Source organism: Nothoprocta perdicaria, unplaced genomic scaffold (assembly GCF_003342845.1).
Source record: "Nothoprocta perdicaria isolate Ctin4 unplaced genomic scaffold, notPer1 scaffold_96, whole genome shotgun sequence".
Classification (NCBI taxonomy): domain Eukaryota; kingdom Metazoa; phylum Chordata; class Aves; order Tinamiformes; family Tinamidae; genus Nothoprocta; species Nothoprocta perdicaria.
This window is the reverse complement of record NW_020456265.1, coordinates 308,493-323,325: the sequence shown is the minus strand read 5'-3', so window position 1 is coordinate 323,325 and position 14,833 is coordinate 308,493. Positions and strand designations below refer to the sequence as shown.

The following is a 14,833-nucleotide window of genomic DNA, read 5'->3' as shown; positions in this document are numbered from 1 at the left end:
AACTATGCCCTACCACATTGTATAGGTAGACGGAGGTCACCTTCACGTGCAAAGTTCTCCCCCTGCTTCTGCATTCTAGCTCTGGGACACCTCAAGTCACACACAACAAAGACTCAGGTCTCCTCTTGATTCAACGGGGATCTCCTTTGGACAAAGATTTTTAATTTTCAGAATTTAACAAAAATCAGATTTTATGGAGTGTGTCCCAAACTGCAAGATGTACCTCATAGCCTCTCCATTTTTGGAAATGATTCCTTCACTAAGAGACATATACTGAGCAAAAAAAATGTGGCACAAAGGTACACGGTCTGGTGGGATAAGACAGTGCAGAGAAAAATAAGATTTGCCTGTCCATCCCATCTGTGCAAACAGTTTCTGACCTGAAGTCTCCAAGCTGCTCCTGAATTTTGTTTATTTGGAGATCTAGGTTTTGGAGAAGGGATCTTGTGAACAGTGAACATGCATGTAGTGTGGATCAACTGGGGAGGAGGATGAGGAGCAGTATGGGGAAAAGACCCCAAAGCAAAGCAGGGGGCACTCCAAACCAACAGTGCAGGTGCAGCCACTGTGACAGAATATGGCTCTTAGGAATCGAGCTAGCGTGACTTACTCCTGAGCTCTCTTTTAAGTGTCATTAAAGGTACTTGGATTAAAAGAAATCCAGGAAGTGGTGCAAGACAACTCGTTTTATCGGAATGCCATCTCCAGGGAGTGTTCAGAAGCATGTCATACTACATCAGCACTTACAGCTTCAGCCTAAGAACAGTTTTACCTGCTGAATTTTTCTGTTTGATGCAGTGGATGGAGGTGCGCTGTGTCTTTGGATGGAGCAGCAGCAGCAGGACTGGTTCAAGGATCCGTGCGACATCATTAAGGGAGAGCGCGCGGATGAGCCAGCCCTGCGCTGCGGCACCGATTGCCGCATCGGAACAATTGAGACTGTCCAGGACCACAAACAGAGACCTGGGTGGAGAAATCAGAACGAAGAAGTAMAATTGGAAGTCCTGAAAAGGTTAATGCAAACAGTGAAATAGGGGCAGGGAACAGACACAGGCACATGCTATAATGACGCTCTTTGAGTGCGTGTTCAAACAAGCACTGGCCAATGGCTCATCTTTGCTAACAATAACTTGATTATACCCAGCATTTTCTTGAGTTGAATTCAAGTATGCATGCATTTCTAGAAAGCTGTACACATGTTTACGACCTAAAACAAGAGAAACAAGAGTCTTTTTTTTTTTTTTTTTTTTTTAATTTAAGTTTTCCACATGTTTGAGGAGGTCTTTATTGCTTTGACCCCATTTTACACATAGGCTACAATCTTGCAACTAAGAACTCATTCAAGTCTAAAATACAAATAGCAAATAGCTGATTCTAGTTTCATTTTCTTTGGAAAAATCTAATCTAATCCACCAAGAAGGAAAAAAAAGCCAACTACGAAGAATGTCAGTACACAAACTACTCTTCATATATGAAATTGTTTCTACTCTTACAGGAACTTCCTTCAGACAAGAAATAAAGAGATTAAGTGTGCCATGTGCACCGAGCAGTCAAAATCAGTAAATCAAGGATTTCAAAGRTTTTAATTTTGGTCATATGGCTTTTTTTTTTTTTTCTTTCTCTCTTCTCTCCAGAAATAGAATCACAGAGCCAAGCATAGTATGACAAAATACATACACACAAGCTTAAGCAAATAGAGATGGAAAATACCTATCAAAGGATCGACTGTGAGAAGTCACTCTGCTGCCCTGGATCTCTCTGGTCAGATGCCACATGACAGAGAATCGGAACAGCGCTTCCAACCTCGTCCCCTTTTCATGAAAACAAGACAGGCAAGACAGGGTGTTTTTTGCAGCATTTACCACTGAATCCAATTAGTGATTTTTAACAACAGTCAGTGTATAGACAACTAGCAATCCCTCTTGTGTAGCTTGAAAACACTTCTCTTTTGCAGCACACTAAAACGAAAAAACGCCACATATCCATGAAGGCCAGACCAAAATCTTTTAGGTACAATGCTTGTATAGGCAGAAAAAGATATACTACTCTTTCAAAAAACAATTCAGCACCCTTGTATATAAACATTTTACTCTTGGTTTGGAGCTAAGGAGACTTAAATTTAGATGACCAATGGGAAGAGACTGCTACATCAAGCAGTATTTGATATTGATAATTTTGCTTTAAAAATGTGAGCAGATTTTTTTTTTTTTGCAGTTTCAAAATTATGAGAGCGAATATATGAAGCTAATACTTAAGGCTAAAGAATGCTGTTGCAAATTTTATTGTGAAAGGCATTTATTGCAAGTAAAACTTGAAGTTACGAAAGAACTGTTCTGTCATTAAACTAGGGAAGTAAAACAAATAAGAACTTGCTCACTTTAAATACAGCCTAGGCATTGTAAGAGCTACTAAATAGCAGACAAAGGGATCACGTGAGTGTGAACCAGACTGGAAGCCAACTGGAGGCAGTCTGGGAAGTTCTGTGACACCCGGATAGTGAGGACGGAGCTTTGGAGAATACAAGACTTACTTTATCATGATCCAGAAGTGCATGGCAGATAATGTCCTCGCAGATATTTGCTGATGGTGCCAAGCAGTGGAGCCTGTAGAACAGCTCCACACAGGCAATATGATGCTCCCGTGTCTCTTTGTTCAGCTGGTTCCAGAGCACACAAGCTATTCTCTAGGGAACAAYAACAACAACAAACAACATAATGTCAGATGCACCGCTGACTTAAAAGCTTGCCATTGCCTGGGTGTTGAAAGGGATTTCCAAAGCTTCCTAGTTTAGCAAAGAGCAAGAAATCAGGTCATCAACTCACACTTAAGGAATGCAGCATTCCTACCAGGAATCACTGACAATTCAGGTACACRTGCACCAGAAGTTGAGGAAAGCATTTTGTTTCTATTTTCTGGGTTAAAACTTATTAGGTGATGCATGTGTAGCTGAAAGAACAGAAACCAAACCTGGGACTCACCCTCACACCAGCACTAATCTCAGTAAACGGTCAAGAGAAGGAAAATATATCTTTGAAATAGATAAACCTTAAGACAAAAAGGAAGGAATGTTTTCAATATCTTAAACTCACTAATGATTTAGTGGGTGGAAAGCTTAAAGAGGCATCTGAAAGCTTAAAGGGGTATCAAAGTTTTCCAGTATGAAGCTTTCAGGCTGACAAAGCCTAACCCTTCAAGTCAAAAATCAACTTCCCTCCTCCAAGAATTTGAGCACAAACCTAACTAGCAATTTGAAAATTATTAGTCACTTTTGAATATCCTGCTATAAAGCATATAAATATGAAAACAACTGCTCTGAATTGCTTATGGGAAAGAAAAATGTCAAAGGTCGAGCACTGTAAGACACATTCCCCAAATATTTAGGCTGATAAGGATTGCTTCCCTCCTGCCTTGCCCTCCAAAGTAAAGTGTACTTGGGCAGTAAAAGCAAAACAACAAGGAAAAAACTTTGCTACCTGGTAGAAATCTGTTTTCTCTGAGATGAGCTTGAGAACACCTGGGGCGATGGGAGGAAGGGTGACCATCTGCAGCTTTCCAAAGAAGGGGTTGTGGCCAGAGACTTTGTACCTCTTAATCCTGTCTTCTATCACAAGTGCCAGGGACTGGGAATGGTTGATCACCTCCAGCAGGGTGGAGATGGACACGTTTTGGACGTAGCAGTCATTCACGCAGCAGCAAATCATCATTAAAGACTTTAGCCACAGAGGGAAGCCAGCATCACCACCTCAGAAGATAAGTGAGAAAAACCATTCTGGAATAATCTAAAAGTTACAGTTGTATTTCCAAAATTTCTTCAGGCAATCTCATGAGACCGAAAGACAAAACCAAGTGCCTGAATCTAACTGTGATTCTACCATAAAAACTGGACTCTTCAAAGCAAGTTATACTCTTTACTGTATTACTCCTACCAGAAAGTTGTTGTGGGACCTTTACTGACCACGTTAAAGGCACTGCAAACACGCACACAGAGTAACCCACAGTATGGAGCAGATGGCTCCCCTGTGTGTCTTTCCGATGATGAGCGTGTCATCACTGGACTAACGAAGACAGCAGAAATCCACAGAAAGATCAGAAACAGAATCCAAGTTTCTTTTTCCCACCCCTCCATTCACTCCAAACCTATCCTGCCTTCAGGGCAATAACTGCTCCTGTTAAATTAATAAATTTGAATTCCCAGAACAAACAGGCTTCCAAGCACACAGATTATTCCTGCACGTCAAGCCAAACCCAACTCATGTCAACTCGGAGGGTTAGGAAAGAGCTGTTTGGTTTCTGTTTCAGGCTCCAGCTAGCCCTCTGTCTGCAGCCCTTCTCCCTCCTTAATCCCATTTGTACTTCCCCAAACTCCTGAACCTCACCACAAGCTCCATCACTAGTAGGAAACAAGAAAAAAAAAGGACTAGAGAGCCCTTTCATCCCTCCAGCTGCAAGTTTTGTACTGAAAAAAATTCAAAACAAAGCAAATTTAAAGTCTTGTGAAAAATCTTTTCTCAGCTCAAAGACAAAAAACAAACAACCCACACATGCTGGTGCAGGTAAGTTTTGAATTCACATACAGCTTTCCTTCAGCCTGAAAAGTATTGCTGTTGACTCCCACCACAGCTCTTGCAAATGACTGAGCTCATACTGCTATTTGCATCCTCAAAAGACGACGTTGTCCAGGGAAGGACAACTTTTTCTTACCAGGAATCTGAAATAGGGAGACATACAACTGCTCCATCTCCTCTTCTGAAAGGTACACTGGGAATGTGGTACAATCCAGCAAAAGATGACAGGCCGCAGCAAAAGCTTCCTTGCAGTCTCCTCTAAGGGGCCCTAGCACAAGCATCACTTGCTCCAAGTCCCACTCTTCTTCCTCCTTTTCCTTTTTACTACTAAGGCTGCGGTCAGAAGAAATGGGGTTTGAACTCTTGTGCTTGAATGGTGATCCTCGAACTGAGAACAAGTCTGAAAGCATTTGTTTAAACTGAGGCACGGTGATTTGCCTGGCCTCCCATGGGCTCTTTTTCTTGTTAGCACCTTCAGGCAACCTGTAGCCGTTCTCCTTTTTCTCTCTKGTACCCAGATGCATTGCAAAGATGTTTTCACTATTTGCCTCTTGCAACTGCACTCCAAAAATATATTTACTGGAAAACTTGGCAACCAGCTCTTGGACACAATGCAAAGTCTTCTGAATGCTCCCCCCTTTTTTCCAGACATCATCTCTCTCAAGGGTCACCGTTGGCAGCCCCAAGTGCTGACAGAGCTCTGGGGAGGAGGCACTTAGACCAATGCCGCTGTCTTCTGACTTCAGGGGAGCAAACGGAGTCTCATCCTCTTCCTGCAGCACAGATTTAGTCTCCAAAGTTATGTCCCCATCTTCATTTTTCACTGGGCTCTGGAACAGAAACATAAACCTTAGTGAATATGGTACTGCAGAGGTCATTTTAAAGTATGTAAAACTATAGCAGGCACAGCAGAACAACAATGAAAAAGTAAATAAATAATGTCTAGATCCAGATTAACATAAAGACAATTGGTCATTGGTAAGCAGTTCAACTGCAATTAAACCTTATGTTTTTACAGTCCTCATGCCTTGACTCAAACACCAACACATCTTTACCRTCAGATGCACAGCAAATGAAAGCACTGCCTTAAAATGAGCCCACCGCTAGGACAATATTGTTTCTGCTTGATTATTTCTAATGAGATGCATTTATTTATTCTACTGAAAACCTTGGGAAAGCTGGAAACCTCATTCCCTGTCACAGTCTTCTGCACTCAAACTGCATTATTATTACAATGTGTAATTGCACTAAATGTTCATAAGACTGAAAGTCTCACAGACCTCAACAGCTGTAAAGCAGAGCTTGATCTGGGAACTTAAATCTTTTGCAACTACCTGCTGCTGACTGTCTTTTCAACACCAAAGAGATGACACTCTTTTCAAGAGGTAGGACTATAGTCCCAGTTCTGGACAAGACTAATTTACTTGAACTGTTGTGACAGTGAAGGATACAGAATTGGATACACAGTAAGATTYACAAGGCACAGAAGAGCTCTGATGGGGGACACATTTTCATGAAAAACTTTTCATTGTTTTTGCTGTCATCCAGGCAGACTTTAGAAAAGGAGACATGGCATTTTAAAATAAAATATGTCACTAATAATTTTAAACATCTGTAAGTAGATGAGAAACACTTACCCCATTTCCACTGCCTGTCTCAACGTCCAAATAGGAAGGTGGCATTTGCACTTTGCTCAACACCTTAAAGCAAGTCTTTAAGGCATGAGTGAGTTCTGGTAAACCTAGTATTTCCATGTTTTCCAGGAGAGACTGCACCATATAACTAAGCATCTGTGGAAGATACTGAGTCTGCACTTCTGAGTAGAGTTCCTAAAATAAATAAGTATTGTTTGAAATACTGAAGTATCTTACCAGAAATTTCATTATTATCCAGCTGCCTAGAAACATTGATTAAGGAGTGAAAAAAAGAGTTCATCGATGGTTAAGTTGTACAAACTTGCTTCAGCATTATTCTTTCTTTCTTCATTCTATATGATGAGTACTGAACCACACTCTAAAAATCCTATGGTAGTCAACTACTAAAAGAAAAATACCCCCAGAAAATGATCTGCTTAAGGGGGCAAAACTGGGATTGCTTTATAAAATCTCCATATTTCAATAGGCAACCCATTTTAGTTTGCTAGGCAACCGCAAGGATTGCAGTATACGAGCAAGCACGTGAAGACTGCTGGACATGCCATGCACATGTGCACTTATGACAATTTACCTATTCCCATCGCAGGTAGCCACAATATGCATTTCTTGGGTTTTAATATCTAATATTTTGAAGCAGTTAACTTCAGGCTGCCTTACCAAAGGAATCACATCAAGCAGAAACATCAACAGCGTGCAGAGCTCTGAAACCGTCGGGGGAGCACTAACGTTTTCAAGAGGATACCTCATCTTTGTGGATTTGCTTCTGGCATCAAGAGAAACATTATTTTATAAGCATTTTTCTTGTTTTCCAAGGAAGAAAACAAACAAACAAACAAACAAACAAACAACAACAACAAAAAAACCAAACTCCACCACCTTGCTTCCCCCACCTCACTTCTCAAACACCTCGCCACTTCAGTAATTTTTTTTTGGTCATTCTCATGCAATTGTTTGCCTATTTGCATTTTTGCACTATTTTAGGATGCAATAAACACATGTAAAAAATGTAACACATATCATGACCCTACCAGTATTTTTATCCATCACAAAAGTTTCTCTGTCGTTTTACAGAGAGCTCTTAGACAGCACTATTTTATGCATTCTCRTTTGATAAATCACCTGAAACAATCTTCAAAGCATCTGGTCATGTAATCCCAAAGAAAATCCGTGCTCAAGGATGTGATCAACAAATTGACTGTTTTCACAATTTCTGAAGCATTTTTATTCTCTTTAATTGCACTATGGGAATAGGAAAAAGAAATGACAATGACTCTTCCAGAAGTACACATACTACAGTATTATCTGTCCCATTAAAAAAATAAATTAATTTATTACCTTCCTTCCACAGGATTAAAAACATGGAATCATTTTAATTCAAGGACTAAATCATGTATGGGTAGTAAATTTGAGCATCTTTCTCCAAGACAAAAGAAAGATTATCTTTAACTTTGAAAATCTGAAGTTCCTAAGAGTTCTGCTACCAAACTTATTTATAAATCCAATCATATCAGATTTATCAATGATACGCAGCTCTTCTTCACTCTCTTCTCTATCAAAGGATAGAGAATCAAATGTGGTGTGGAAAGATACAGAAAGTCATAGAAAAAAAGACTTTCACATAGAAAGAATTTAAGTCTGCTAAAAGCTTCACTTCCCTAGAACTGGTTAGACTTTATAAAGTTATCCTTCATGAAAATAGGTAGTTTTAGTTAGCAATTGAAAACTTGTAGTTATACCTTGTAAGGATGTTCCCACTTTGATTGTAGCTAAGTTTGAGATCAGAACCAAGTGCTTCTTTGCAGTAGGAATAAAAGGCTCTAATCACCTCAAGGAACAAATCTCCAACAACTTGTGGCCCTATATTAGAGAGAAAATGGAAAAAAATAACATAAAAAAATCAGTAATTACACCAAAGTGATTGGAAGGCTGGTTAAATARAAATTTAAATTATAAAGTTTGTAACTGCTCATTTTATAACTTTAAGGCATTATTTGGAAAGCAATAGCATTGCTTCTATGTTAGATTTAATTAAACCTACACTGTTCTTAGTCACACCTCAGCCATTTACAAACTGGCACACATGTGGTAAACCTGCAGCTGACCTACCAAAAATAACCACCAGGTCTGGATGCAGGAAAGAAAACAAATAGAAGGTTTCCCAACTTGCATTTAACATACTACCCTGGCTCAATTTTTTGAGAAGCAGAAGCTGAAAAAGGTYAGTGATTAAGGAAGTCTGGGTGTCTAAATACACTATAAATATATATCAAAGTTACTATTTTCAAGGGTCAGCACAGCTTGTTCTTATCTGTAATTGTGTATAAAGGGACATGTGTCCTTTTACACTGTATCTACAGCTGAAAGAGGCAGTARTACCTCTGTCTAAGAAACAGATTAACAACTGCTTTGGCTGCTTCTGCCCAGGTAGCATTTATTTCTTAGATAAGTAAAACTGAATCCTCAATCTTCCTGGTAGTGCTGTGATAATCCTTTAACAGCAGATGTATTCAGAAGGACTTTCCTGATCCATGATAGAAAATAGTCTTGCCAGATGGGGGAGCCTGCAAAAACAATTGCTACTAGAACATTTAACATCAGTTACACTCATACATATCAGTTTTATTCATGTGATCAACTACTGGCTTGGTTAATGGTAAAATCTCCCTCTCCACCTCAGAAGATAATTTGAACTAAGCCTRTATCAGCTTCTAGCAACTATCAGTTTACTTACTTCTCATACTTGTCAGCATCATAGAGAATATGTTTTAAAAGACCTCTTTCTGTGTAAGGTTCTTAAAAAGTACCATAAATCCCCCAAATCYACCAAGTCACTTTGGCCATTTTTATTACTGTTGCTGCTTTCTAAACACAGCACAAAAAGGGGAACTTGCCCTTTAAAAAAACAGCTGGCAGGACCTCACCCTTGTGGAGCTGGGGACTTCATGTACACAACAGGACAGGCATGTGACAGCCCCAGAAAGAGGAGGAAGTTCTTCACTGCTTAGTCATGCAGTCTCAAACTACAGCTCCCAGAGCAGCATCAGGTCAGCACAGGCCTGCAGGGCCACTGACACCAGTGCTCCTACCTCCTCACACCCATAACAGGCCTCTTCCTGCTGGGGCAAATACAGGTTAGGCAGCTCTGCCCATTTTGGCAGCAGCAACACCGTGAGCTGCCTCTTGGACTACAGTGTCTTAGAAAGGAACTATGGTCATGAGAGTCTGATGCAAGTGTATAGGAAGCCTGCAAGCACAGCCAGGAGCTGCAGACAAACCCAAGAAAGCACTTGGTATTTTTCCTGATAGAGACCTCTCATGACAAAAGATGGGAGATGGGAGTGAGGAGAAAAAAAGAAAAAAGAAAAAAAAGAAAAAAAAATCCTGTCAGGATACTAGAAATCAAGCTCCAAGGAATGAAYTGAGCAGAATATTGAGACCAGAGCAGAAGTTGTTCCAATTGCACCACCCCAGTTGCAGCTCTGGATGCAGAACAGTCATGCTCCCTGGGATGCACCCACGCTGCACAGGGCAGTCACCCACAGGGCGTTAGCTCCAGAGGCAACTCATCTGCACAGCTCCGGTTAGACGCTGCTCTGAACTGGTGTCACTCTTTTTGGAATGACAGGAAGGAAAACAGGGCCACTCCACAATAACATAGCGCACACACACATTCAGAATTAGGAAGAACTCTGCATGCTGTTGCCCGAGTCCTGCCTCCAAAGGTAATGAAAGGTCACCATGAGAGCAGCCTTCAGCAGTCGCAACAGCAGTGACAAACAACATTACCTATTTCAGGTTTGTCAAGGAGGCTGATTAAGATGCGGAAAGGTTTCAAATAAGCTTGATGCCGTTCCTCTGCATCAGACTCTGAGAATTTCTGATGTAATATTTCAATCAAACTCTGTTAAAAGAGAAAACATCTAAATGTTACATCCAAAAGGAATATTGCCATTTTATTAACAACTGAAGCGTTCCTGAGCTTGATTCTTTCCTTTAGCCCTAGCTACAAAGAGATGTCAGTTATCCATACTTGTCAGACAAATCAACAACCTCTCCTAAAATACATGCGAGAGTAGAACTTATTCAGAAAAACATTTTTAAATAATTCAGGCAGTCCTTCAGTTACGCAACTCTTTACTTTCACAGGGTTCTGTTTATATTGAAAGTACCTATAAACAATGGGGCAGGCACAGCACAGAACACACTTTATACACAGATTAAAGTATAACCACCAAAAGGCTGCCATCTCTGAAGCCCTGAAGGACAAACCAAGCATGTGTACATTGAACAACTGGGCACAGATTGCTCCAAAGTTTAAAAAGCCCATAATTCTATCCATATAAAGTGGATACAGACCTCAACTAAAAGATCTTTGGAGTATTTTCCAAAGAAATAAATAGCTGGGTCTTCAGAATTTGTAGAGTCTGGAGCAAATGTATCCCCTTTAATATCAGAACCTACAAATTAAATAAGAGGTGTCATTACTACAGAGAAACACCATATTTACAGAGCACATTTCAATACCAATTATATAAATACTGAAGTCACATTGCATATTTTACTTTTAAAAACCCTTGGGATTTTAACCTGTATAGATTTGAAATATTTTGTTCTAATGCTCTGCTTGAAACCAATTCACATATTTCCCAGAGAGAGCCAGTTTGAGGCGCTCAGTTTCATTTAAAACCAAGCTCAGATCCAGCCATAAAGCTCAGATCCAGCCCTAGCCTTCATACAACTACACGGCTGCAACTCATCACATCACTTATCTCCTCCAGTACCGCTAGATTAAGGTGGATAGGAGGAGCTCCTTCATAGCCCCTCCTTGACACTTAAACCCTTCTGGGAATCTTTAATAGACTACTACTGTTGGAGGAGCAAGGATAAAATTGCTTCCCACTGTATTCATACCAGTTAACCACTTCAGATTGAACCACAAAGGGGACTAGAATTGATCCATCAAAATTGATGCTGTGATTCAGGACAGAAGAATGAACTTAACCTCTGAAGAGAAAACCTGTTTGCCAAATGAACGTATAATTTTATTAGACCAATGCTTCATAAACGGCAACTAAACAATGCTTTCTATTTTATCAATATCCTTCAACGGCTAAAAAAGTATATTKCATTTTTAAGCATTGAATTTTTCTAGGATATCTAGTATACTGAATGTCACTGTAAATTGTACAGTACCTAGTAACCATGCATACAATCTTCTGTTGAGTGACATGTCTCTCCTCAATAGTGTCTGTGTAGCTGATGAGAGAATATAGACTAAATCGGTCCTGTGCAATGGGATAGCACTTTCATTGCAGTCCTAGGAGGAAGAGCAAAGAAACTGAGCTGTTTACAAGCAGTAAAACAGGTCAAATGGGTGACAAGCTTTTTAAATTGGACTATTAGTGTTTAAGCCGGATTATTTTGAAAGAAAAAGAGGCAAGAAGCCATCAACAATAAACTTCTGTATGCTAGAAATCTCAAGAAAGAGAATCTCTTAGAGTTACGTGATTATTCTCATAAACAAAGGGGACAGCCATGATTAAGCTAAAAATACTGATTACTTCATTATGTTATACCTGATGTTAGGAAACAGTGAGGAAAAATCTACTGTTTCAAGCAGTATTTGTTTTCCTAGCCTCTTATGAAAATACTGTAGTTCTGTGCAGACATCACCTAACGCTCACTGCCCCCTTAAAAAAGAAATCTCTTTTTTCCTGTGTGCAATGTCTCAGGCCTGAATACTTCAAGCACATTCGAGATATGAATATGCCCTGTCAAAGCACAGCTGCATTTGAAACATTCTGAGGGTTTGTTTCTGAAACTCTCTAGAGCTATCTCATCTGCTACTAAAAATGATGGAGGGAAAAAAAAACCCCAAAACCTCACGCCTAAATGCATCTATTGTTTTTGAAGGTACAAGATTCCCATATTTGTCAGTAATAGAAGTGGGAACTAGACTGAGTTCACAGAAGACAGCTTTGCAGAAAGCGTGCTTGTCACAAGACGAAAAAAATYCTCTTACCAAGGCTGTATAAAATGGGAAGAAGAACAGAATCACTTCCAGAGTATTTCTTTGGACAAGGACATTTGAATCCAATACAGATACACACAAAGACTTGATCTACAAAAGAAGAAAGCAGAGTTCTGTTTTACTTAATGTTAACATATGAACTAAGATCACTGTAAATAACCACAAGGAAAGAAATCAAACCTGATCACACAAATTTTTTTTTTTTTTTTTTTTAGTCAAGAGATGAGTATAATCACCACACGCATCTTTCTCCCTTAAAAACAAACTTAAAAATGTTTTTGTGGAATACTACTAAAGTATCATTCATAATTACATAGTACTTGGTTTTGTAGTAATATAGGGTGTCACAATCACTAGCTATCACACAGAATGTCATGTCTTATAATGCTGGTAAAAATAGTATCTRCATTTTGTAATTATTCCATCACTGAAATTAAACATAAAATACCACCTAATGCAGTTTTTCATCTGACTGAGGAGGAGGATGGTAGCTGGGGGGAAAAAGATACTAAGTTTCAGAATTCTCTTCTGATTACAGAAGTACTTTAGAACCATGGTGGGCAAAGCCTYCTAATACTGCTTTGAAATATTGTCAGAAGACGCCTGTAGTTGGAAAAATATTTCAAGAAATACCTTAAATGCAAAAAAACAGAGTAGGTGAAGGAGATGTTAGGGTTACTTTCTAATTTACAACCCAGCCRATCCTTTAAGGCTTTATACAGTTAGTGTTTAACAAAACCAGAGACACTTCCRAAGATGGATATTCTGCAGGCTGATCATAACCTGCATGGGAGGTTTGCTGCTGTACTCAAGTAACCATAAAGTAACCATATTAAATTGCTCTGAAGCGCAAGCATTTCCCTGCCTCTCTTACTCTCCCCCAAAAAGAGCATAAAAGGGCGTCATTCTAACTCAATATAGAAAAAGCACAAGGTGTTGGCATAGCTAAGACTGTCTCCCTAGGAGCAGAGGGAACTTACTGTGAGCTTGTAGTCAGCACCAAGCATGTAGCTCTGCTGCTTTCCAGACTGCTCTCTGTTGATATGGCTGACCACAAAGAGCGAAGCGGGCAGCCTGATGGATGGGCTGACCAGAACACTGCCCCAAAGGGCTCCGTAGAAGACTTCTTTGCCCATTAATAAGGAGAGCTTCACAAGTAAAGCATCTGTTCTGTATGGAAAAAATGTTTAACATGAGAAAATGCAGTTTTGTTAATTCAATTTTACATTATAGAACTGCACTTAGGCAATTAGTCTTCCAGATCACAGTTCRTTACTTTCCTCCTCTCTGCATTGTCAGTTTTGCCCTTGCACACAAAGATGGTCAGCAGTTGCTTGCACAAAAAAACCACACRCATCTCAATTCTTCGCCACTGTGCATGCTCACTGAAATAGGGATAAGTGTGTTCCTGAATTGGAAATAATTTAAGCTGACTGTAGACTCTGAAAGCCAATTTACAGACTGGGAATCCAAAAATACTCTGCATATTCATACATACAAATCAATGGATTCAATTTTTTAGTCAGCAAATGAATAAAAATATGTGATAAAAATGACACTGCCATAGTTCTTGCACACTGGACTGGTACGCTGAAATTGAAGGCTGCAGTAATGGGGGCACATTCTCTGCTTTGGCAACTCTCTTATTACTCTGGTATTTACTACATATAGGAATTGAAMCCTCTCATGAGGAATACAGAAGTTGGAGAAGACAGGGGATGTTCACTATGGTAAGTGGAAGAAAGCAGAACTGAGGTTATTTGCCCATCTCCTTATAAAGCAGTCATCAAGACCTTTTTTTGTTCAGTTTTGTGTGCATACATGCGTTTATGCATTAGAGAGAATGTGTATCTAGGAGTGAACATGATCTGAACTAGCACTTCTGCCATTTCTRGTGACAGAGGAGGTGCATTAGGGCTAACCCAAAATGCCAGAGATTCTTAAAACTCTCAAAGGAGTTTCCTATGGAGCAGCGTGGGGGAAAAAAAAAAATCTAACAATAATCTTCTGAGAATGTATTGGTCTACCTTTCTTGAATCAAATCATCGTAATGAAGGAACTAAGGAACGTGCTTCCCATTGTATGTATATGTCACAAAAAAGACTTAAAATGATTTTAGTATTCCATCATAAAGGATTTTGATACGTTTGCTTCCTGCCTGTGATCCTATTTGTTAAACGGGAAAAGATGCAGGACTGCAAAGCYAGAAACAGATAGAAAATTTTAGTTGGCCAACAATTTGCAAGTACTATTAGTTCATTATTTCAAATTTTGCTATTTTCCAAATAAGCTGAATTTTCTTAAATATCCTATCTTGCTGTAGCCTTTTAGATCCAAGGAAAGAAAGAAAGAAAGAAACACTGGCAATCTATTCTTAGCCAGTTCAGCCACTAATATAAGCCTTAAATTTATCACACATCCCCCCACTTTTTAAGGAAATATCATACATAAAACTACTCTGTTCCTTTATGGTGATATAGGTAGCTTAGTGTCTTCATTAGGAATAAAAATAAAAATAAAAATAAAAATAAAAATAAAAATAAAAATAAAAATAAAAATAAAAATAAAAATAAAAATAAAAA

The 14,833-nt window shown here is 39.2% G+C and overlaps 1 protein-coding gene across 1 annotated transcript in view; it reads right to left on the bottom strand.

Moving 5' to 3' along the window:
• The window catches only part of DOP1B (DOP1 leucine zipper like protein B), a 45,391-nt gene that overhangs the window by 22,224 nt on the left and 8,334 nt on the right, over positions 1-14,833 (bottom strand). The window contains exons 3-16 of the mRNA XM_026053058.1: positions 13,232-13,421; positions 12,243-12,341; positions 11,414-11,537; positions 10,577-10,677; positions 10,007-10,121; positions 7,957-8,077; positions 7,340-7,459; positions 6,878-6,983; positions 6,203-6,394; positions 4,702-5,395; positions 3,474-3,742; positions 2,531-2,683; positions 1,711-1,811; positions 773-963 (exon numbers count right to left, since the gene is read on the bottom strand). Of these exons, the coding sequence (XP_025908843.1) occupies positions 773-963; positions 1,711-1,811; positions 2,531-2,683; positions 3,474-3,742; positions 4,702-5,395; positions 6,203-6,394; positions 6,878-6,983; positions 7,340-7,459; positions 7,957-8,077; positions 10,007-10,121; positions 10,577-10,677; positions 11,414-11,537; positions 12,243-12,341; positions 13,232-13,421 (2,576 nt within the window). The remainder of the gene's footprint in view (positions 1-772; positions 964-1,710; positions 1,812-2,530; positions 2,684-3,473; positions 3,743-4,701; positions 5,396-6,202; positions 6,395-6,877; positions 6,984-7,339; positions 7,460-7,956; positions 8,078-10,006; positions 10,122-10,576; positions 10,678-11,413; positions 11,538-12,242; positions 12,342-13,231; positions 13,422-14,833) is intronic.